The following is a 23190-nucleotide window of genomic DNA, read 5'->3' on the forward strand; positions in this document are numbered from 1 at the left end:
TTTATCAATCGAGGCATAGATTACCAAAGTAGGGAGGTCATGTTGGATTTGTATAGAACCTTGGAGAGGCCACAGCTGGAGTACTGTGTGCAGTTCTGGTCACCACATTATATGAAGGATGTGATTGCACTGGAGGGGGTGCAGAGGAGATTCACCAGGATGTTGCCTGGGATGAAACATTTAAGTTATGAAGAGAGGTTGGATAGGCTTGGGTTGTTTTCGTTGGAGCAGAGAGGACTGAGGGGTGACCTGATTGAAGTGTACAAGATGTACGGGCATGGACAGGGTGGATAGGGAGCAGCTGTTCCCCTTAGTTGAAGGGTCAGTCACAAGGGGACATAAGCTCAAGATGAGAGGCAGGAGGTTTTGGGGGGATTTGAGGAAAACCGTTTTTACCCAGACAGTGGTGACGGTCTGGAATGCACTGCCTAGGAGGGTGGTGGAGGCGGGTTGCCTCACATCCTTTAAAAAGTACCTGGATGAGTACTTGGCATGTCATAATATTCAAGGCTATGGGCCAAGTGCTGGTAAATGGCATTAGGTAGATAGGTCAGGTGTTTCTCACATGTTGATGCAGACTCGATGGGCCGAAGGGCCTCTTCTGCACTGTGATTCTGTGATGATTGTCCATTCTATATTCATGCACTGAATCCAAAATTATAGGCAGTTTCAAAACAGATTAGGTTGGGCGTTTGCATACATTGCACTGCCCTACTTATAACTGGGTGCTGAGATGATGCAAAAATCAGTCTTGTTCTCTTATTTATGGACTTGTGTCTTATAGTAAACCCATATGATATGTCCCTTAATTCTGGAACACTTTATACTGCAGCTGACCACCAAATGTTCTCACACATATAGAATGATATAAAAATTTTAAAATGTGGCCAATATTCAAATGAAATAAAAGGACAGTACCAACAAGCTGTTCCTAAGATTATGAAAATCATTAGTTAAGTCTAAATTTCAAGAACCTCTTATTAAAAATTATGTAATTTTTTTTTTAGGTTTTTCTACACCCCCAGTATCCCCAAGGAAAAGAATAGTTCCATCTGGCACAACAAGCAGCAACTGGCAAGTACAGCAAAAAACCAGCACGCCAGTGTCACGATCATCAAGTAAACGGCAGAGAAACAAGGAAAGCCACAAATTTGGTGCCTTGTGTGCTGGAGAGGAAGAGGACCATCTATATTCACCAGTTTCACCAAAGTATTCGAACACAGAACGAGAAAAACCTTCAGGAAAGCGCCAATGTAAAACAAAACACCTAATGCGTCAGGATAGAAGGAGGTCATCCCTGACAGCAGATGATTCAACTGATGTTGAGAGCTCAGAAGACAAGGTATAAGCTTAATTTGTATTTTCATTCGAAATATGATGTGTAGCAGGCACGGGCATGGAGCATAGCACCTGTAACAAATTTGCATCACCCTTGGGTACAGATAAGGGTCACAATAAGACAACAAGAATCATAAAATCAAAAGGAAAATATTGGGGATGTTAGAAATCTGAAATACAAACAAAAAAAAACACTGGAAATACTCAGTAGATCTGACAGCATCTATGGAGAGAAACCATTAACATTTCAGGTCGATGACCTTCATCGAAACAGAAGATAGAAATGCAAAAGTTTTTTTAAGATCCTTCATCTGAGGAAGCATTGGCTGTTTGAAAATAAAAACTTGTATTTATATGGTGCCTTATTACACATCATAGAAAGGTCACAAAGCATTTTTAGTATTTGTTTATTACTTCCACTTCACTCTGTGAGTACACTGGACCTTTCCTTGAGTATCTTTCAAAGATCCAATAACTACCAACATCTAGCTTCAAACAACTGCAGCCATCTTTCTATTGTCTCAAATTGCAACGAAAGGCAGCTCATTACCTCAGTGGTGAGTTTATTAATATGAAACAACCCCTTCTTTGTACCAATGGCTCCAACATGTGGCTCTAAGGTAGACTTTAAACCTTTTTTAACTCGCTTTCATGTAGAAGTAGCACTTTCATGTAACTCATATCCTCATGTGGAGGAATGGTTGAAAGCTTTTGCTAAATTAGTAGTGAACTCATGGGAAAATCCCAGATTCAATCCTTAGACTGACATGTGCTGAGCTGTTTTAGTCATGACAACAGTAGGAGTGCTACCTTGATGCCCCCAATTTAGGGAGCAAGAAATCAGAGGGCAGAATTTTCAGGTCGGCGATCAGGGGCGGGGTGTCATTTAGATTTTCAGTTCAGCAGGTGCACAGCTGACTTGGTTACGTGCCCGCCAAACTGTCAAAGGCCTATTAAGGCCATTTAAATATCAATTAAAACAATAACCTGAGCTGCCCGTCCAACCTTAAGGTTGGCGGGCAGGCGAAGCGCCCAGGCGGCCTTCACATTTTTCATGAAACCTCATGCACAGGCAGGATGAGGTTTCATGAAGGGTTTATTAATTAAATAAAGAATTTTCAAACATTTGATAAACATGTCCCCCAGTTGTCACGTGAGGGGACATGTTTAATTAACTTTTTTCTGACTTTAATAAAAACTTACATTCCAAACTTATCACCCTGAGGCAGCACCGTGCCTCAGGGAGATTTCTGTGCTCTTTCGCACGCATGCGCAGAAGAGTGCAGGCCCCGAATCAGCGAATCACCCCCTGCCCGCACAGGGAGCTCTCAGCGCTTCAGGGCGCAAGTCACGCTGGGCGGGTCTTAATTGGCCTGCCCAGGTAAAATGGCGGCGCGGCCCCGATCAGGGGCGCCGGTCAGATTTGCACCCAGCCCCGCCTGCCCCCGCACAATCCCCCTGACGGGGGGATATTTCTGCCCAGAGAGTGTTTTCATTCTTAATCACCAAATTGGTCATTGCTGAAAAGTTTGTGTGTACAATTCATGTGAGTATAGGATTGAACTCAGCTTGAACAATGACCCACCTGGTGACACACCAGGGGGACTTTCATGGTCATGGAATCAGTATACCCTTTGGGGGTGGGGTTGGCAATGGTCAGATGAAGAAAAAAATATGCTATTGTGCATACTGAAATGCACCTGTCAGATATTAAGATGGCCTGAGGTTTCAAAAATCAAAATACTAAATTTTATTTCATCTATTTTTTTAATTATGCACAATTACTTTCAAAGTTGGATAAAGAGGTTTGTTGTGTTATACGTTTTAAAATCATTTTATTTGACATCCGGTGGAAGTTACGCATGGATGGAAACAATTAATGGTAATTATACACTTTAGCATAAATTTCCTGGTTCCTTATTTTCTTGGTTAGCAATTCTGTGCACACATCTGTAGGACTTGTTTGGTTAATGTGGAACAGAACTTGCTGTGGATCCAATTACAAGGCATGCGCCACTTCCACTATCTGTCGTGTGAGATTTTGCCATGTGCTACCAAAGGGCTAATTGGTTAGGGATAGGCTGCATAACATATAATAATTTTAAATTTTTTTTCAGGAAAGAGAGGGCAATTTTTTTGAAATACTCCAATACAGCAGAATTTAGTATAATTTGGAGATGTGCCCTAAATGGGATTAGATTTTCCCAGATATATTGTGAATATGTCTTTCTGTGTAGTGGGTAGTAACACCACCTCTTTTGCTACCTGGCTTCCTCCCTCGTTATCCTTTTATAGTTTGTTTTTAACATTGCAGAATAAAAAAAATAACATTTTACAGAATTTGTTATGGTGGAGGGGGTGGAGAGTTGGGGGTGGTGGGAGAGGTAAATATACTATTTTCATACCTTACACAATTTCTTTCACCTGCTTATAAATCAAATTATACAAGTAACATCCGCTACTATTTCAGTAACCAGGACTAAACATAGCTCTCATATTAACAGCAATAGTTGCCCAGATTCAGTTACTATATTATGCTGGACATTATTAATCTATTAACCTAATAAATGCAGAGTTTTGCTTTACTACAAAAAAAAATAGGCGAGACACCTCCGTTTCTATCAGCTTAATGGAAAATTCTCTGTCTTGCAGCTTAGTCCAGTTTCTAACATAATAACTTGGGATATTTTGCACTTGGTTAGTGTGATTCACAGTGCAAATTTGCAGCTGAAATATGAATAGAGTTTCAATGCAAGTTACTGAAATATTAATTAGAGATCAATTTATGTTGGACAGTCAAATTGTATATACAGTTTTTCAAAGGGTCAGGTGTCTGATTCTACTGAGTATTTAATTCCATCATGTAGTTAAATGTGTTTTTTTATTAACTAAGGGTTTAAATCAGGTATGGCCAGCCTTTAATGTGAAAGAAAAATAGAACATTTGAAAACTTCTCATAGTTTTTGCCCTTTATTTTCAGTACCTAAAGTAATCTTGATTTAAAACTTAAATAGTATGATTTTAAATAGAAATTTCTGTTTCTTGTAACCTGGAAACAGCAGTCAACATAAAACATTACGTCAGTAACAACTGAGCAACACAGGACAGAAATGTCAAGCATGCAGTGTAGGTCTTGCGTTTTTTGACACAAACAGTGTCGCTAGAGCGTGAATATCATGTGTGAGCACTAAAGAGCTCAAAACATGTGGTGTAATAATTAAGGCAATAATAGTTATTTGATAGGACTTGAGCCATATTATTAAATGAATGCATTTTAATAAATGCATTGATCTTGCCAACAGGTGTCAACGGAGAGGCAGCTAGGAGAAAACTGATATCTTTGTTTCAAGATTCAGATTTTCTTTCCACTTCCTTTCTTCATAGTTATTACAGTCACAATTCTCATAACATTAAACATGGTAGAGGAGGGCCAGCAAGTGCTTGAAAGGCCTGTCATGTGTTAAGTGCCATTCACACTGAAGCAGTTGATGTCCAAATGCAGCAAGACCTGGACAATATCAAGGCTTGGGCTGACAAGTGGCAAGTAACATTTCGCACCACACAAGTGCCAGGCAATGACCATCTCCAACAAGACAGAATCTAATCATTGCCCCTTGACATTCAATGGAATTACCATTGCTGAATCCCCCACTATCAACATCCTGGGGGTTACCATTGACCAGGAACTGAACTGGACTAGCCATATAAATACTATGACTACAAGCGCAGGTCAGAGGCTAGGAATCCTGCAACGAGTAACTCACCTCCTGACTCCCCAAAGCCTGTCCACCATCTACAAGGCATAAGTCAGGAGTGTGATGGAATACTCTCCACTTGCCTGGATGAGTGCAGCTCCAACAATACTCAAGAAGTACGACACCATCCAGGACAAAGCAGCCTGCTTGATTGGCACCTAATTCACAAACATTCACTCCCTCCACCACAGTAGGGCAGCAGTGCGTACCATCTACAAGATGAACTGCAGGAATTCACCAAGGCTCCTTATACAGCGCCTTCCAAACCCATGATCGCTACCATCTAGAAGGACAAGGACATCAGACACATGAGAACACCACCAGCTGCAAGTTCCCCTCCAGCCACTCACCATCCTGACTTGGAAATATATCGCCGTTCCTTCACTGTCACTGGGTCAAATTCCTGGAACCCCCTAACTGCACTGTGGGTGTACCTACATCACATGGGCTGTAATGGTTCAAGAAGGCAGCTCACCATCACTTTATCAATGGCAATTAGAGATAGGCAATAAATGCTGGCCCAACCAGTGGCACCCACATCCCATGAATGAATAACAAAAAAATTTCGTGGAATAATATCACAATACAGGGAGTCTCCTATACCAAGCATGGCATTAGAGATTTGCTTAAGAAGGCTGTAGCTGAGCAAGGAGGTATTGATTCAGCTGTGCCATCTTCTTTATGTAACAATATGGCCCCAAATTTATATGTACCAGGCTCTTTCCGGACTAGTGTTGAAGTCAAATGTCCACAGCTATATCAAGGAGGCTACAGATGTGTTATCCTACACTTCATTCCCTTCATCACTGACCAAAGGCTGCAATATGTGAGGACAACAGATCTGCTGAATTTCCTAGAGAGTCATCAATTGTACTCACATTGTCATTTAGTGCCTCGTGGAATGGTTACAGCACAGATGCTGGCCCTTTGAAGAAGCAATTCACATGGTGTCACTACCCTGCCTTTTCCCTGTAGCCCTTCAATTTTTTCCTTTTCAGATAATAATTTAATTCCCTTTTGAATGCCTTAATTGAACCTGCCCCCACCAGACTCTCAGGCAGTGCATTGCAGATTCTAACCACCCGTTGCATGGAAAAGTTTTTCCTCATGTCGCCATTGCTTCTTTTGCAAATTGCCTTAAATCTGAGCCCTCTGGTTCTTGATCCTTCCACCAATAGGAACCACTTCTCCCTATCTACTCTGTCCAGACCCCTCACAATGGAGGAGTGGGGTTGGAATTTAACTTCACTTTGCCTGGTTTTGGGTTATAAAGATTGTGATCTCTCACACCTGAACCCCTCCAGAAATGCACAGGCTGCCAAATTGAAACAGGTGTTAGGCACTTGGAATTCTCAAATCAGGGCCCTACCACTGATTTTAGGACCGCAGCACAAAGTTGGAGAGCAAGTTGGTGGAACCTGCATGAACCAGTTTTCTGGTTCTTCCATGCTCAAAGGAGTCTGCTGCAGCTGACCAAATTGAAAAAGGCAGAACAAACTTTTTAATAGTTGAATCTCTCTGAAACCAGTGGGAGCAGAAGTTCAGCCCCGGCTCCATAAAAATAGTGCAAGCCGGAGCCGTGGTAGGGTTGCCCTCCCAGGACCTAACTGTGGGCAGCCCAAAATTCCTATGGACTTGGCCAGTGAGCTGTATTGGGACGCCCACTATTCACTGGTTGTATGCAGATGAGGGGTGAGTCCTGTTTTGAAGCAGATCTCAGGCCAGCTTCTTTGGGTGTGCATGGCACCAGCTATTTTGTGTGACTGTATGATTTGGATTTCTCTCTCAATCACCCAAAAGGGAATTTTGTGTACACTGTGAAGATGTAAGGATCCTAGTGCAGAATCGTGTATGTCAGTGCCTGCTCCCTGGAAGCTTTCACAATGATCCATTTTACAGAGTAATGGCAAGTGGGATGATGGCAATTGGGAAACCAAGGCTCCTCAATGCAGCCATGCCTTATGACATCCATATACTGACTATGGACCAAAATGGGACTCAGATGTAACAAAGCTCATGCTCCAACCCAGGATTACTATCAGATATACGACTGGTATCTCGAAGTAATGTTCCACATGACTAGATTGACCAGACAGCCTTACAGTATGATGTCCTGGATTTCCAGAATAATTGCTCCATAACTTTGCCACAAAATAAGACCTCAGCATGAATCTAGAAGACCTGAATGGCCAAAGCATGATTGATTTGGTGGATGGAAACTCTAATGAGGAATTAGCAGCAGTACCAGCAATGCAGCAAGGAAAATAGACATTTAATGCATATGCCTTCCGAGGAGTTCCACAGCAATCTATTTCTGAAGATAAAAGCAAAATACTGTGGATGCTGGAAATCTGAAACAAAAACAAAAATTGCTGGAAAAACTCAGGTCTGACAGCATCTGTGGAGAGAAAGACAGAGTTAATGTTTCAAGTCCATATGATATGAGTCATACGGACTCTAAACGTTAACTCTGTCTTTCTCTCCACAGATGCTGTCAGGTCTGCCAAGTTTTTCCAGCAATTTTTTGTTTTTGTAATCCATTCCTTAAACCACATTTACCAAATAACTGCCCAGCCACCTTGAGATACACTTTAATATTCAGTTCTTCAAATGTCATCTTACATTGGGGTCCTGTTGTGACCAAAGATGAAAAAGTAATTCATGGTGTTCCAATCAGTTGCCCATCATTTCCTATGTTATACTGCATGAATGTTGGTAGCTTGAGTTGGCATGAAGCTGCCCCTTAATGGTTGTGTTTTGATTCAGATATATGACATTTTTTCCAAATTTCCCTGTTGAGAATAGCAAGTATATCAACTGAATCCAGGGTTTCACTGATAATTCGCCAGAAATCTATCTACCAACCAGAGTCCACTTGCCAACCAATCAGCGCACTCTTCTCACACAGTATAAAGTTGTTGCTTCTCCTGACATTGGTATTCTTGTGGTTATCCTGCTAAGTACAAGACAAAAAGCTTCGACAAAATGTCTTTTCTCAGCGATACTCAAGTTCTGTACTACCAAACAACTATTTAAAATCTATAAACATGAGACCTCTCTGTGCTGTGTACTGAGTGCTCTGCATGTGATTCAGGCACATTCAAGACTGTAGTTGCCATGTGACGACTGTGGTTTTTGCCTGCTTTAGGTTACCTCTTGCCATTTGTGGTCCGCCAAGTATTTCTGGTTAGGGTGACCATCAGTCCATCATGTCACGTACTTTATATCTTCCGGTGTATTTGAAGAAGAGTTTGCAGTTCCTGGCCTATCAAAGTAACTTTTCTCATCCAATAATGAATACGTTTTAAGCAGTTTTTTAGTTAACTTCGCTATTAGCTATTTCAAGCACTTAAGCACTTCCAGATTGCAGTTCACAGCTGATGTAAAGAAACCTCAGTTCACAGCTGATGTAAAGAAACCTAACTGCTGTTTTTTCATTAGCTAGCGTATAGACTGCAACCAATATTTACTATAAACTAGCTGGAAAATATAATCCCAGCAACAGTTTATCCATAAATTATATCCCACCAACAATTTCTAAAAGATATATTTTTAAAATTTAATACATCTGATCATCCACCAAGAGGTTATCAATGTTAAAAATTCACTGTTTGTAGGGCTGTTTTTGGAATGTGTTACTACCGGTCCCCGGGCGACGTCCCCAAATTTGTTAACTTCCCAAATGGGACCCAAATTTTGTTATGCTCCCAGGTAGGAGGAATGAGAAGCTCCCCTTCTTTATTCAACCCCCTCAGTTGGTTGCAACAAAGTTAATTTAAAAGGGATCCTTTCTCTGTCCAAATGAATTTTTTTTTAGAAGGAGCCAATTTAACCAGGCTTTCTTGAGTTGAAGAAAGAGTACATTTATTAGATTCTAAAAACCTGAGAAAAGTAATAAAAATGCAACATGCATACACAGATCAGAAACGAGAAGTTAAGCGTCCAAATAAAAGCTAAAAAAGATATACAAATCAGCCTTTGGCTTGTCCGTGGGGCATATATTGCAAAACATTGTAGCCATTAAGTTGGATGATTCCAGTAGAGTTGACTTTGGCAGTTTCGCAGTTGGTTTGGAGACACTTGGTTCTGCAGGATAGCTGAAGAAGCTGTCCTATTTCCTTTTCGATTGTGGCTTCTGCTGAGCCTTGCCTCCAGCAACAGAGAGAGATTTCACCTGCAGCTGCAGGGGTGACAAGTTGGTGGTCTTCTTGCTGTGTGTGACACGCACACACGCGCGCACACACACCTCTGCAGCCAGCTTTGTGTTAACCAATTGTCCCTGTGTATTCCTGACAGGGAAAAGATAAAGCATGTCTTGTGCCCAAAGTCCGTTTTCTTGATCTCTGACCATTTTGCACATTTTGAGATATGAATCAACAGAAGATGGATTTTAGATGACTGCTGAGACGTGGTAATCAGTCTTTTGTCTCTGCAGCCACTGAAAATTAAAGTTCAGTCTTTTGTATCTTTCATATCTCCCATTTAAGTGTCTCTGCTTGACGGGGGCAATGACACCTTTTCAGGTGCGACATTCCATGTTCTCCCAGGACAGGTCTGTCAGTATAATCCACATAGAAATATTTCCAGAAAGTGGTTACTTTACATCATCAGCTATCTTTTGCTCAGTGTCCTTACTTGTATTTCTTTAAAAACACACATGTCTTCCTTAAAAAAATCAATTCATAATAAGTAATAAGTAATTTGTGGCTGTAATCGGCTTTTCATGACAAATGCAAAAGGGAACTTGCTATAAGTCCAATTGTATGCTCTATGTCACTTCTCGCATGTGGCTAATTTATAAGGGACATGCCACACAACATTTTGAAAAACCTTTTTAGGAGATACATTTTATGATAGCCACCTCTGCCCTTGAGATTTTTCAAACTTATTTGAACTTCTGAGCATTTAATTTTAATTGATACTGCCACCATAATTAAAATTTATGGAACAATTCTAAACCGCAAATTTTACAAAATTATTCTTCTAGGTTCACACTCCATGATTTTATGTCCCATATTTATGAATGGAAAATTGAGGAGTGCACAGCCTGATTTTCTAATATGCATTGCTATCCACAAGGCTATGTGCACATTCATAAAATCGGCCCTTAAGTATTCATAGCATTATAGAAATTACAGCACTTAAGGAGGGTAATTGGCCCATCATTCCTATATCAGCGCTACCTCTTAAACTGGAAATATCTATTCTAATTCCAGTTCATTGTCCTTTTAAACCCTTCCTTTTCAAGTACCTCTGTAATTCCCTTTTAAATTATGTAATACTCTCAGCATCAATAGCCATTTGTGGGAAGGCAGTTGATCTTCTAATAATCTTTCATGTGAAAATATTTCATCTGAGTTTCCCATTCATTCTTCTACTCATAATTCTGACTTAGTTTTAAGTAGGATCTATCATTGTACCTTCCTCATCTACATGCTGTTTTGGGGACATCATCTGCAGACAAGCTTCCAATTGTATACTGATGAAACACAGCTCTATTTTGCTACAACCTCTCCAGCATCTCCACTGCCTCTGTTTTATGAGATTGACCCCACAACAAACTTTATGCACACCATTGATTCCATCCTCCTTTTCAGCCACTGTCTCCCAAAATTATTCCAATCCCAATCTTGTTGTCCTATTCGACTCTGGACTGAGCTCCTGACTTCATTCTCTTTTACCTCAAAGACTGCTTACCTCTACTGTCACATCACCTGCCTCCACCACTAATGTGACCATCTGCTGCTGAAAACATCCTTAATGATTTTTCACCTACAGACTCATCTATTCAATTTGTCTCCTATCCTTCACCCTACAGAAAATTCAGCCTATCTAAAACTCATGGTCCTCATATCCTATGCTCACCAAGGGCTGCTAACCTATCACCGCTGTCCTTGCTGAGTTACATTAGCTCTTAGTTCTTCAACACTTTCAATTTAAAATTTCTGATCCATGTGATCTTGTCTTTTCATAAAACTGTAACCTCTCCTGGCCCTAACGCCATGAGTCCTACAATCTCTGACCTTTCATGAATTCCCCTTTCAACTGACAACTAGGCTGTCATCCCTCCCCTCAGCTGCTTGGGCTCCATGCTCTAGACTCCTTAACAAAACCCCTCTGCTTCTTCACCTCTATCTTCTCCTCTTTGGCCAAGCTTTTGGTTATCTCTTCTAATATCACCTCCTTTGGGTCAGCATATATTTCTGATTGCTACTCTGTGAAGCATGTTTTTAAACAATATATAAATGCAAGTTATTCTTGTTTTTAAAATAAATAAATGCAAAACTTCTGTCGTATTTTTGAGTAAAATTCTAAGCTTTAGCTTGGTTTCCCAGGGTAGTGTGGTTAGGGAGACAAGTCGTTCTGAAGTTGTATCCTTTGCTGCTAGTACTGGATCTGCTGTAGGACATCTGTAAACATTTCTCATGCCCCACGCTTACTTAGCACCTTCAACAAAGGGTTGAAACACATCTACAATCCTTAGGCCATCAAAATAGTGACTGACAATTGAAACACAAGTACCCCATCATTTTTCATTTTATCTTGGGATGTGGACAATACTGGAAAAGACAATGTCACCATGCTGTGGACAGAAGTCATGCATATGCTAGGCCAGGTAGGATTGCAAGTTCCCTTTGCAAAATGTTGTTGGTGAATCAGTTGAGTTTTTATGACAGCCCAGTGCTTTCATGGTTTTTTTTTTGGTGCTCATCCCCAAATTACCATATTTATTGAATGCTGTTTCAACAATTTGCCAGGAGGAGATTTTAACTCATGGCCTGTGGGTTGCTAGTTCAGTACCAAAACCACTATATGATTACACCCCCGTTTAAAGTGTATTGTTAATGACCATTTGCTAGGTCTGTCAGTTCCCCTATAATCAACTGGCTTCAGCAGCTTTCCTTGAATACATCTTAAGTGTTTCACTTCTGGGCTGAATAATATATCATTCTAAAAATGTGCATCATTCTCTGATCTCTTGCCTAAATAACTGCAGTTCAAAATAATTTGTTTTATTGAAAACAATTTGGGATGTTTCTGAGAGATATGATAAGGCACTACGCAAATGTAAATTTTAGCTTTATTGCCGTTCAGCTAAATTAATGGCCAGGATTTTTCAGTTGGCGTGTGGGGGCGGGCCCGACACACTGGTGTGTAAAATGATGTGCAGTGACGTCGGTCGTGTGTCCCAATGTCATCGCGCTGCCTCGCAATGTTTCGTTCAGTGGGCGTATGCCGGAATCAGCTGCGCGGCCACCGATAACTGATAGGCCTATTAAAGCCATTGACGCATTAATTAATGCCATTGTTTGCACTGCCTGTCCAACTTTAAGGTTGACGGGTAGGCAAAAAGGCCAAGCGGCCTTCACGTTTCTTAGGAAACCTCACCCATGAGCGGGATGAAGTTTCCCAAAGCTTTTACTACTGAAATGAAAACTTTATATGAGAAATAAAAACATGTCCCATTTCACAGTCACATGAGGGGACATGTCTCATTAAATTTTTAATGCCTGTAAAATTGTTTTTACAAACCGCTTCAAAGTCCCTGAGGCACGGAGCTGCCTCAGGGAGATTAAAGTGCTCTTTTGCGCACATGCGCGAAAGAGCGCTGGCCCCGAATCTCCCTTCTCCCGCCAACCCCCCAACCCCCAACCTGCACAGGTAGCGCTGCTACTGCTCACGTCTTACGCTGGGTGGGCCTTAATTGGCCCGCCCGTGTAAAATGGCGGCGCGGAACTGATCACGGGTGGCAGTCAGCTCTGCAATTGCTCCCGCCCAGCCCGCCCGACGCGAAAAAAATTCTGGTCAATGTGTTTTTTCTCATAACTAAGAGAATTTAGATCAAATATTCGCATAGGCTTATTTAACAAACTAACTCAGTGTCCTCCATTCCATTAACAATTTTTTTGGTTGCTCATTTACAGCAAACCAGTGTGAACAGGAATTCTAGAAAGCGCCCAGCACAAACCACAGACACAGATTCCACACCAAAGAAAACATGTGAGCAGAAGTCTTCGGATCGTTTGTTGCAGATTCCGTTATTACTGCAATGCTCCCGGCCCTTGACTGCACAAGCAGTCAGCTCTCCACAGGAGACAACTCCAAGTCGTCCTATGCCTCCAGAAGCACGCAGACTCATTGTCAATAAAAACGCTGGTGAGACTTTGCTACAAAGAGCTGCACGTCTAGGCTATGAGGTAAGTTCTATATTTGAAAACGGGTAATTATATGATTAAGAATTCTTTCATTTTGTTTTCTGTCATCTGCTGTAGTCATAAAATGTTAATTGAGTTTTATTTAAGAGTTAAATAGTTTAATTTCCACGTAGATTAATGTGTAATAGCCACAATAAGTTTGGCGGATGCAATATTTAAACATTGAAGTTGTAGCAGTTTACAGTTTTTCAAGAATATATCAATTATATATGTATATACACCAAGTTGGTGCATAAATTTAGACTAAGTACCTCACTTTAAATAATGCAACATGCATTTGAATATTTGAAATATGAAAAAATCCTGAATAAGATTTAAAATGTTCCATTATCAAGCTGCATCAAAAGTATGTTTGAATAAGGCGTGCTAAGTTTTGTTCTGTCTTGCGATGAGGTTATAAATGGCAATTTTTCTAACTAAATCTTTGGATTGCGTTAACATTTAAGATCACTCGAACAGATAATTTAACAACAAAGAATATTAGAAATTTCTGCTACATTTCTGCATTACAATCTAATGAAAAATAAGTTTTTTGCTGTCAAAACAATATGTAGTGGCATCAGGAGTAATAGCAATCATGGTCAATCAGTACCTATTATATTTACAATGTGCTTAACTTGTCAGAGATTTGGAAACCTTAGTCCTTGCTCAATGTTCTGTAAGGGAATAAAAACTTCCTTTGGCCCTGCCAGCTGTTTCACTACCTTGGTGACTAGGTTACTAGTGGCTTCGGGAGTAATAGCAATCATGGTCAATCAGTGCCTATTATACTTACAATGTGCTTAACTTGTCAGAGATTTGGATACCTTAGTCCTTGCTCAATGTTCTGTAAGGGAATAAAAACTTCCTTTGGCTCTGCCAGCTGATTCACTACCTTGGTGACTAGGTTACTAATCTATAAATCGGATACTGGAAAATCATCAGCATAAATTGCACAAATAGAAATCCAGGTATCAGTGATAAAGCACATTAGTATTTTGAAGTTTTTAATAAAGTAGTGAATTTCTCAGCTGGTATCAATAAATAATGTTCCTGGTTACATTGTGCTAAGCTAAGTTGTGTATCATGCCCACTTTTGACTCTAATTTGAAACGGGCACTGTTTTGCAGCTAAAATCATAGTACCGATGACATTATAAGGGATAAATTTCCAGTGTGGGGCTTTAATGTGAACACCATTAGAGAATTCTAACCTGCGCTGCATCCAGTAAGACCCTTTGCTAGCAGTAGGGCCTTGCAATTTCTGACCTCCAGTGTGATGTCTTAAATGTATACTTCATGAGTGTTTACTGACTGGCTCAATCTACCAAAAAATTAAAAATTATGGCTATTTAACTAGATGACTAGTCTTATTTTTCTTACCTGTTAATGAAGCATATTGAATTTTACCATGTCATATTCACAGAGAGAGACTCTGTTTACTCCAGACATTAGGGGCTTGGGCGAGATCGGGTGTGGTCATGCATTGAAAATAGCGCTCCTGAATTGTGTGCCAGTATCCTGACACCTTCGGGACATGCTGCTATTTTCTAAGCGAGGACGATGGGGATGCTAGGAACCCACTTGCCTCCAATTAATTGCCTTGAAGAGCTCCTTAATGGGCTGGGGAGGGCTAGATGGCGACTTTGAAATTGCAGATTGGCAAAACTGAACAGTCTTGTGCACCCTAATACATAGCTGTCAGGTGCAATATGGAGAGCCATCAAGTCATGTTTGTGCTGAAGAAAAGGTCTGTCAGAGCATGTCTACAACCTTTACGTTGGCCATTTTGCCACTTGTCTGTGCTGTGAGACTGTTGGCCCTCTGATCTCCTGCATTCTCTGTTTTGCAAGATTTGCAAGGCAGTGGCAAGCTCAGTCATGGCTGCTGTCTGCCTTTGGGGATCATATGCAAGAATTTGTTTCTGCCTGCTAGCAATGTTAACTCATTCGGTGCTGAGTTCACCTCTGGCCCAGTTAGGATCTCTGCATTTAAAGATAGCTTTGCAGGGTGGGGACCTGGAAATGATGCAGGTATCCAGTTCCCATGCCAGAATGAAGACCCAGCCCTAGATGTTCCAAGTTTCTCTAATCTATTTGCACACATGTTATACCTATCTAAAAGTGTTTGACTACTAGCCTAAGGAGTGAGGGTCACACATTGTAAGTATAACATGACTTCAGTGCACATTGTGATATACTTTGTGCATTCAAATCACGAGCATTTTGTTGACCTTTTCTACGATACTAGGTAGTACAGTGCTACTGAACTTGATAGGTTTGTCTCATTGGAGGAGGTACCACCAGAAATGGGATGCTTTATTCAGTGATATTACATTGAATGCTTGTCACAATGATTATAAGTTTAACATGAAAGTCATAGCACAACAAGTACATTAATTAAATCTGTTAGTTTGGTAATTGGAAGAAGTGTAGTGGAGTATTAAGTAATAGAAAAGTATTGCTGAAACTGAAAGGAAGAATCTACAAGACAGTTGTGAGGCTGGCCTTGTTATATAGTGCAGAAACTTGGGCAACGTCTGGAAGAGAGGAACAATGACTGAATACTAATGAGATGAGGATGCTGAGATGGATGTGTGGATAACAAGAAAGGATAAGACCAGGAACCAGTACATCAGGAGGTCAATGAAGATTGTGGCAGCATTGAAGAAAGTAGCTAACAAGTGATTGAACTGGTATTGTCATCTGTTGCGGGGAGAGGAAATATAGCGAGGCAAATAATGAAGATGGGTCTGCCAGGAAATGAGGAAGATCTAAGACTAGATGGACGGATGTGGCGGTGAGAGACTTAAATGCAGTGGGATTGGAGGAAGAATGGGTAACTGACAGGAGGAGATGGAGAAAAGGGAGTGATCAACCAGCATTATGGCGAGCCCCAGTGAAATGATAGAAACCGAAAGAGGAAGACTGAGAGCTGTAATGATTAAAATATTCTGCTGGTTAACAGACATTTTCAAGTCTTTATTAACCTTTCAAGAGTACCATGGCATAGATAGTTTGAATCAAAAAATATTCTAGGAGCAGAGAGACAGAATAGACCATTCAGTCTTTCAAAAAGATCATGGCTGACCTGTACTTCAATTCCATTTATCTACTTTTGTTCTGTATTTCTTTAGACCCTTACCTAACAAAAATCTAACCTTTCACAACATCACTATCCCCTATCAGGAAGTCTGCAAACAACTTCTCTCAGTATCTTGCATCTACCCATAGTAGTTACATTGCTCACTCACCTTTGCTGAAATCCCTTCTTTCTACTGTGCTAATTGTGTTTATTATCAATAGTTCAACACCAGCATACTTTTGGCATTTCAGATCCACAAACAGGTGTTTGTATTGTTACAGACAGGAGGGGGGAGTTAATTTAAACAGCACTAATTTTTCCTCTCACCATCTGTCCATAAACAGAAAGGTGTTTTGATTTGTATCCCTCTTTATAAGCGGTGGCGTATTTCCCAACCCCTCAGTTTTGGTGTGATCCAAATTTTTATTAATAACCCCACAGCAAACTCAAGATGGGATGAACTCAAAAGGTTAGTTTATTTGCACACACTGAACATGCGAAAAGAGGGTTTGCAACATCCACCTCGTATTCAGATAGTAAAGAGAGGGATAGAGAAAAGAAAGATTTACAGTACAAAGACCACAGAGAAAAGAAATATTGTTTCACGTGGGTTCCAGAGTCTAGAATCAAAGTCCAGTGAGGTATTCCTTCATGGAGGTCGGTGGGTTGAAAATCAATGCTGGATAATGCAGTTTTCCAGTGGTGTTGACTTCACGCAATGCGATAGGCATGCGGAGATAAATCAGTCTTTTAGGTGATGGTATAGACTTCCAGCAGGAGTAGGGTAGACAGGGCCAGGTGTGCAACTTGGGCCAGAGCTCCTTAGGTGTGGCCAGGTAGTCAGATGTTAAACAGCAGACTGAGCTATGCAGTTCAGCAAGGCAATATTATTTTTCCACAAGCCAGAGGCCCATGCCACATGATTCCTACCTCTGCCATCTTGATAAAGGATGTATATCCATCGTCTGGATTCCAGAGATTTAAATGTCTCAGCAATTAGAAATTGAAAGAAAGGTTGTGGGGCCTTTATCTTAGCAGACGATCCATCTCCTTCTGGCCAGCTTGGGTTATTAAATGCAGATGGCCTTTGTATAGCTCTCTTTGAAGTTGCGCTGTACAGTCCCTATGTGGTCGTTAGTGGCTTCTCAGAGATAAGGAGGTGAGAGTTTTCCTAAAACTGTCAAATGGCTTCTTTTGCTCAGGGGTCATAGACAGACACAGTTTCAGCCATTTTAAAGGTCGTTGTTCAGTTTTTAAAATTTTAGAAATAGCAATGAGCATATCTTTATATATTTTTTAAAAAACAGTGTGAGGTCTTAGTCCCTCACAGTATTTTGGTCTTTCACATCAATTAAAAAGTATAGGTGTGTTTGGAAATATTTGTCAATCTAAATTGAACAGCTTTCATCTATTATAAAATTGAAATACTAGGAATGCTGAAAATCCGAAGCAGAGAATGCTGTAAACACTCAGCAGCTATGGCAGATTCAGCCGAGTTAATGTTTCAGGTCAATGACCTTTTATCAGGGTCTATCTATCTGCTGGAAAATCTTTTTTTTTTAGATACAAATTTGGAGCTTAAGGTAATTGCCTTTCAAACATTAAGAAGTTCAGGATTCAACAGTTGTTTGAGTTTGGTATTGAAATGCTGAAATTGTTTTTGGGTTGTCTAGCTGACTGCTCCAAATTAGCATGTGTTCTTGTGAAATGATGAGAGACAAGAATACCAGAAAAGGGTCGATAGTGCAGTTTGTTGATCAGCAACTTGCTCAGGAAGCACATGCCTTGTTTGGCATATTAGAAGAGGCTTGGTGGAGATGTTGTTCCCCTTGGTTATTGGTGTTAAATATATGCCAACAACTTCTTCAGTTGTATGGTTAAACATATGTAAATTGACATTAATATATTGCCAGATGCAGCCTAGTAGTTGCAAGCCAAAATATTATTTCTGTTATCGTAAACTGCTTAGAATTTATTTGTAGGTGTCATTTTATATGGATTTCGTTTTGGTATTGAAACATTACTCTATTAAAACAGTCCCTGTTGCATTGTGAGATTGGGGACAATTTTGTAAATACATTTGTAAGTGAAATAAAGCACAAGAGTAGGATTTATAATCTTATTTCCTTGTCACTTTCATCAATTAATCTGGTACCTGTTTTATGTGATGCAAATTAATTCATTAATCTTTTTTTTTCCTAGGAAGTAGTACTATACTGTTTGGAGAACAAGGTTTGCGATGTAAATCACCGTGACAATGCAGGTTATTGTGCTTTGCATGAAGCCTGTGCCAGAGGATGGCTCAGCATTGTATGCCACCTTCTAGAACACGGAGCTGATGTTAACTGCAGTGCTCAGGATGGAACAAGGTATTTATTTTCTTGGATTAAATTGGACTAGATTACTTTGTATTAAGCCTGTGAAACTTTACTGAGTGATCGGTGCTCAAGCGAGACATTGAAATGCTAGATTCAAATTTTAATTTTGACTCTTCCTTTAACTTTTTATCTAAGCAACTGATGTCTGTGGCTTTCAGTACAAGGAATTATTTAGTTTGATAAAACTGGAATTAAACTATACAGTTTAAGTGAATTCCTGAATTTGATGAAAGATAATTTGGTACCATAATTTTTTTCTGCCATTTGGTTTTTGCCTTCCAAAATCTCTTTTGGTGATTTTTGTTTCGCTTACCAAGTTAGAGTGTTGAGACCTAGGGACGGAGCAAAGTCCCCACTGCAAGCAGCAAGCTTCGACATCAAGTACCTCAGCAAATGCACTGCTTAGTGTTTCAATGAGCCATGCGAATTAGGCAATTTTATGTATTCAGTGCTCTCATGCTCTGGCTGAGCAACTGTATTGAGCTACCGCCCTAATTCTCAAATTTGTGCTCCCATTGAGTGCCGCTCCCTGCTGGGAACTCAGTATTGCTGAGCTTACTGCTATGTATGTACATATACAATGGAATGTTGGCACTCTATTCAACCATCAGCGTCTAAACAGAAGCCAATCTAGTCCACACATGAACCTCCTGGGGAATAAAATTCATCACCCAGGGTCTCATGGCAATCTGCTATTCATTGATCCCTACTGGAAAAGTGCATAGTTACAGATGAGATTGGTTTCTCAAATCCACTGCCTATATGTATCCTCTATGTGCATAAGATTTGCATTCATACTTTTCTCTACCATCAAATTAAGTTTTGAAATTTTGTTTTTGTTGAAGGCCTATTCATGATGCAGTAGAAAATGATCACTTGGAAGTGGTCCGGCTGTTGCTTTCATACAGTGCAGATCCAACGCTGGCCACATACTCTGGTCGTACTATTCTAAAGATGGCACACAGTGAAGTGATGGAAATGTTTCTCGCAGGTATGTCCAAATCCCAGTTGTTAACCCCTTTCAATCTGGACATTTCAATTAACTTCATTAAGGGACACTTTTTGGCACAATTGTGAAATTGCCTTTGATGTAAATTTTGCAGCACAATGGTGAAAGTATGAAAGTAATTTGATTTAGTCAATTATCACAAATGTTACACTGAGTAATTATCTCATTTTAATAAAAATAACTAAGTTCAATTTTGAATGAAACCCAAGGTGGCTGACTGTATTAATGCATGGTGAGAGTTTATATGAATAAAAATTTTCCCTTTTTATTTGGAGTCTAACAAGAAGCATTAATGTTATAAAACATATGTATCCGCAATGTGTAAAAAATATGTAATTGTCAGTTTGACTTGATCAACTAGCAGTTCAAGAAGCTCTCCAGAATTTGAGCACATATTTTAGGATGATTTGCATGCAGTACTGAAGGATTGCTGCACTGTAAGAGATGCTATTCAAATGTTAAACTGGGATTTCACCTGTCTATTCAGGTTGCTGAAAAATATTCTATTCATTATTTAAAAAAACAGAATAAAAATCCTGCAACCAACACTTGTAAAGTAGATTAAGTGGTCATTTAATTCGTTCATGGGATGTGGGCATTGCTGGCTAGGCCAGCATTCATTGCCCATCCCTAATTGCCCTTTTCAGAGTGTATTTAAGAGTCAGCCACATTGCTGTGGGTCTGGAGTCACATGTAGGCCAGACCAAGAAAGGACAGCAGATTTCCTTCCCTAAAGGACATTTATCTAATTGCTGTTTGTGGGACCTCGCTGTGTTCTAACTGTTTGCCACAAAAATTTTGTTTTAGGGTGTCCCAAAAATGCTGCATAAATTCTCACTTATGAGTTAACTGAGTTACTATTTAGTCATTGTTAATCACTATTGGATTAGATAATAGAGGTCAACCTTGTGATAATGCAGTTGCAGCACAATGGCATTGGGAACACTGCTGACCAGTAGTGCAGGCAGCATGATAATACAAGGTCAGTTATTTGGCATTGTAACACAGAACTGCTGGTGCATTGAACATGATATACTGGGAAGATGCAGTTGATGAATCTCATGGAAGGATTTAGACAATGGCAGGTGGTTCAAGTGGCCAGGATAGGGAGTATTAATGTACATGATTCTGTCTATATGATGACAGACCAACTGCATATTGATGGAGTGGACTCCTCCCTTCTCAGGAAGGGAAGGACATTGGAGGTAGTGCTATGCATTATTGCATTTGTGCCCTCAATTCTTTTATTCATTCATGGGATGTGGACTTCGCTGGCTAGGCCAGCATTTATTGCCTATCCCTAGTTGCCCTTGAGAAGGTGGTGATGAGCTGCCTTCTTCAACCGCTGTAGTCCATGTGGTGTAGATACACCTACAGTACTTTTAAGAAGGGAGTTCCAGGATTTTGACCCAGTGACAGTGAAGGAACGGCAATATATTTCCAAGTGAGGATGGTGAGTGACCTGGAGGGGAATTTCCAGGTGATGGTGTTCCCATCTATCTTCCCATCTATCTATTTTGGAAATTGAAACTGAAAATGTATAGTGCTTTTTTTCACTCCTGGTGGAGAAATAGATTGATTGAGTAGTGTGGGTAAAATAGGCTTCTATAATGTGCATGATGCAACTGTGCACTGCAGGTTAGGAGATTTTGAAGATGTACCCAATTGTTTTTAGGAAGAACCCAGCAATATACCAGTTCAGGAAGCTGTTACTTTAATAGGAACTGACACAGCCGTCCCTGTCCTATGATTGCTTTGCGTGTCTGCTGTAGGGCTGTGCACCGATTTATGATGTTCTCCTTAAGAACTCATATTCTTCACATGCAGGAGTCTCCAGACTGTCCAGGTGCAATTGCCTGACCCTATACAGAAGGGTGTCAGCATAAAAATAGGACCTAACAAAGTGCCAAAGATGCAAATGCATTTGTGTGGTATCCTTTCTCTGAACCTTTCTTTATCCTCCCCTTCAAAACATTGTAAATACAGGCACCCCTGTATATCTCTGGGAAAATGAGCAGGCTCAGCAGATGTCTGAAATTTTTAAGAAGTTGCCTCAATAGTGTTCCTGTACCCTGAGGCACTTAGACATATACACTCAAATGCACACAGGTGTGTGTGCATGTGTGTATAGATAAAGTATAAACTCTCATTTGGAATTAATCTGTAAAAGCCATGATTCAGATCAGTTTCATTTAAATGATGAATTGAATAGAAATTATTTCATGAATGGTCCAATGCAATAAGAATGAAATGTCAATTTTGAAATGTCTGAACTTCAATTATTGCACATGCCCTGTTTTATTTTAGCTTGAAATAAACACAGGATTAGCAGGGATTCTAAATACAGTTATTTTACCTGAAGAGATGCTTTAATGGACATGTCCTCAGGCGTTCTTCTGAAAAATACATTCATTATCTCTTTAAAAACTCACCACTGGGCTAGGTGCAAAAACCTGATGATTCTTCATTTCTTCTCCATTCCTGTCACCCCTTCTCCTCCCACCTGCTCTGCTAAAAGCAATTTGTGACATAGGCTGCTGAGAGCTGAGTGTAAGCAAAGAAACAAGCAGCCTGTGAAATGTCACAAAAATGGTGTACTACTTTCTATGTAATTATATTTTACATACGAACATACAAAAATGACAGACGGGGGAAGTTCATCTGGTCCATCTAGCCACATAAAATGCAGGAGGCATCATGCATTATGAAAGAGACCCACTCACCATGTAATTGTCGGGGAGATGTGAATAACCAAGTAAGAAAGAACCAAAGCCATTCCAGGTTGGGGCTTTAAGGAGGTGGGGGTGGGGGTTGTCTCTAACATAACATTTTGATACCTGGTCCAATACACTGGTACTTTTATTTTTACAACTTGGGCCTTGCATCATTGCTGGATCAGCCTTTTGCAATCTCAAACTGCTCAGTTGGGATACTGCACATTTCAGTGCCATGTTTTGTTAACATTTTATGTACCGTATGACACAACTACAGTGAGCAGGTGCTCTGCCTTCAGTGTTTTGACCAATTTGTGTGTTTTTACTCCGCCCCAGAGTATTTTGCTGACTTGCAAGGTCGAAGCAGCGATGACCCTGGTTTGTACTGGGATTTCTATGGCAGCTCTGTGTGTGGTGAGTGATACCCTTATGCAAACTCTTATATGTGGAAAGGAATACTGTAATTGTAGCAAAAAAAAAGAACATTCTTAAAGTTAAATGCTCTGTACTAATAAAGCTATGGTGAATTGAATTAAAGCAGTTTCATTCCACATTAACAAATCTGCCTATATATAGTCTAGTTTATGGGTCTTATTTTAATTTGCATCTGTTTTTGTGACTCTTTACTGTTTATTTAAAGAAAAGCGTTCCCTCAAAGTAGAATGTCTCTAATTTATCATATCATAAAGGTTATATTTAGTCTACTAGTTAAATGCTG

The 23190-nt window shown here is 40.1% G+C and overlaps 1 protein-coding gene across 9 annotated transcripts in view; it reads left to right on the top strand.

Moving 5' to 3' along the window:
* Nucleotides 1-23190, top strand: part of bcor (BCL6 corepressor) — a 283987-nt gene that overhangs the window by 254457 nt on the left and 6340 nt on the right. For all 9 annotated transcript variants that reach the window (XM_078559753.1, XM_078559746.1, XM_078559744.1 and 6 more), the window contains 5 exons: nt 1008-1342; nt 13019-13291; nt 18574-18740; nt 19595-19740; nt 22809-22886. In XM_078559753.1, coding sequence (XP_078415879.1) covers nt 1008-1342; nt 13019-13291; nt 18574-18740; nt 19595-19740; nt 22809-22886 — 999 coding nt within the window. The remainder of the gene's footprint in view (nt 1-1007; nt 1343-13018; nt 13292-18573; nt 18741-19594; nt 19741-22808; nt 22887-23190) is intronic.

The sequence above is a fragment of the Cetorhinus maximus genome, chromosome 16 (assembly GCF_964194155.1).
Source record: "Cetorhinus maximus chromosome 16, sCetMax3.hap1.1, whole genome shotgun sequence".
Taxonomy (NCBI): Eukaryota; Metazoa; Chordata; class Chondrichthyes; order Lamniformes; family Cetorhinidae; genus Cetorhinus; species Cetorhinus maximus.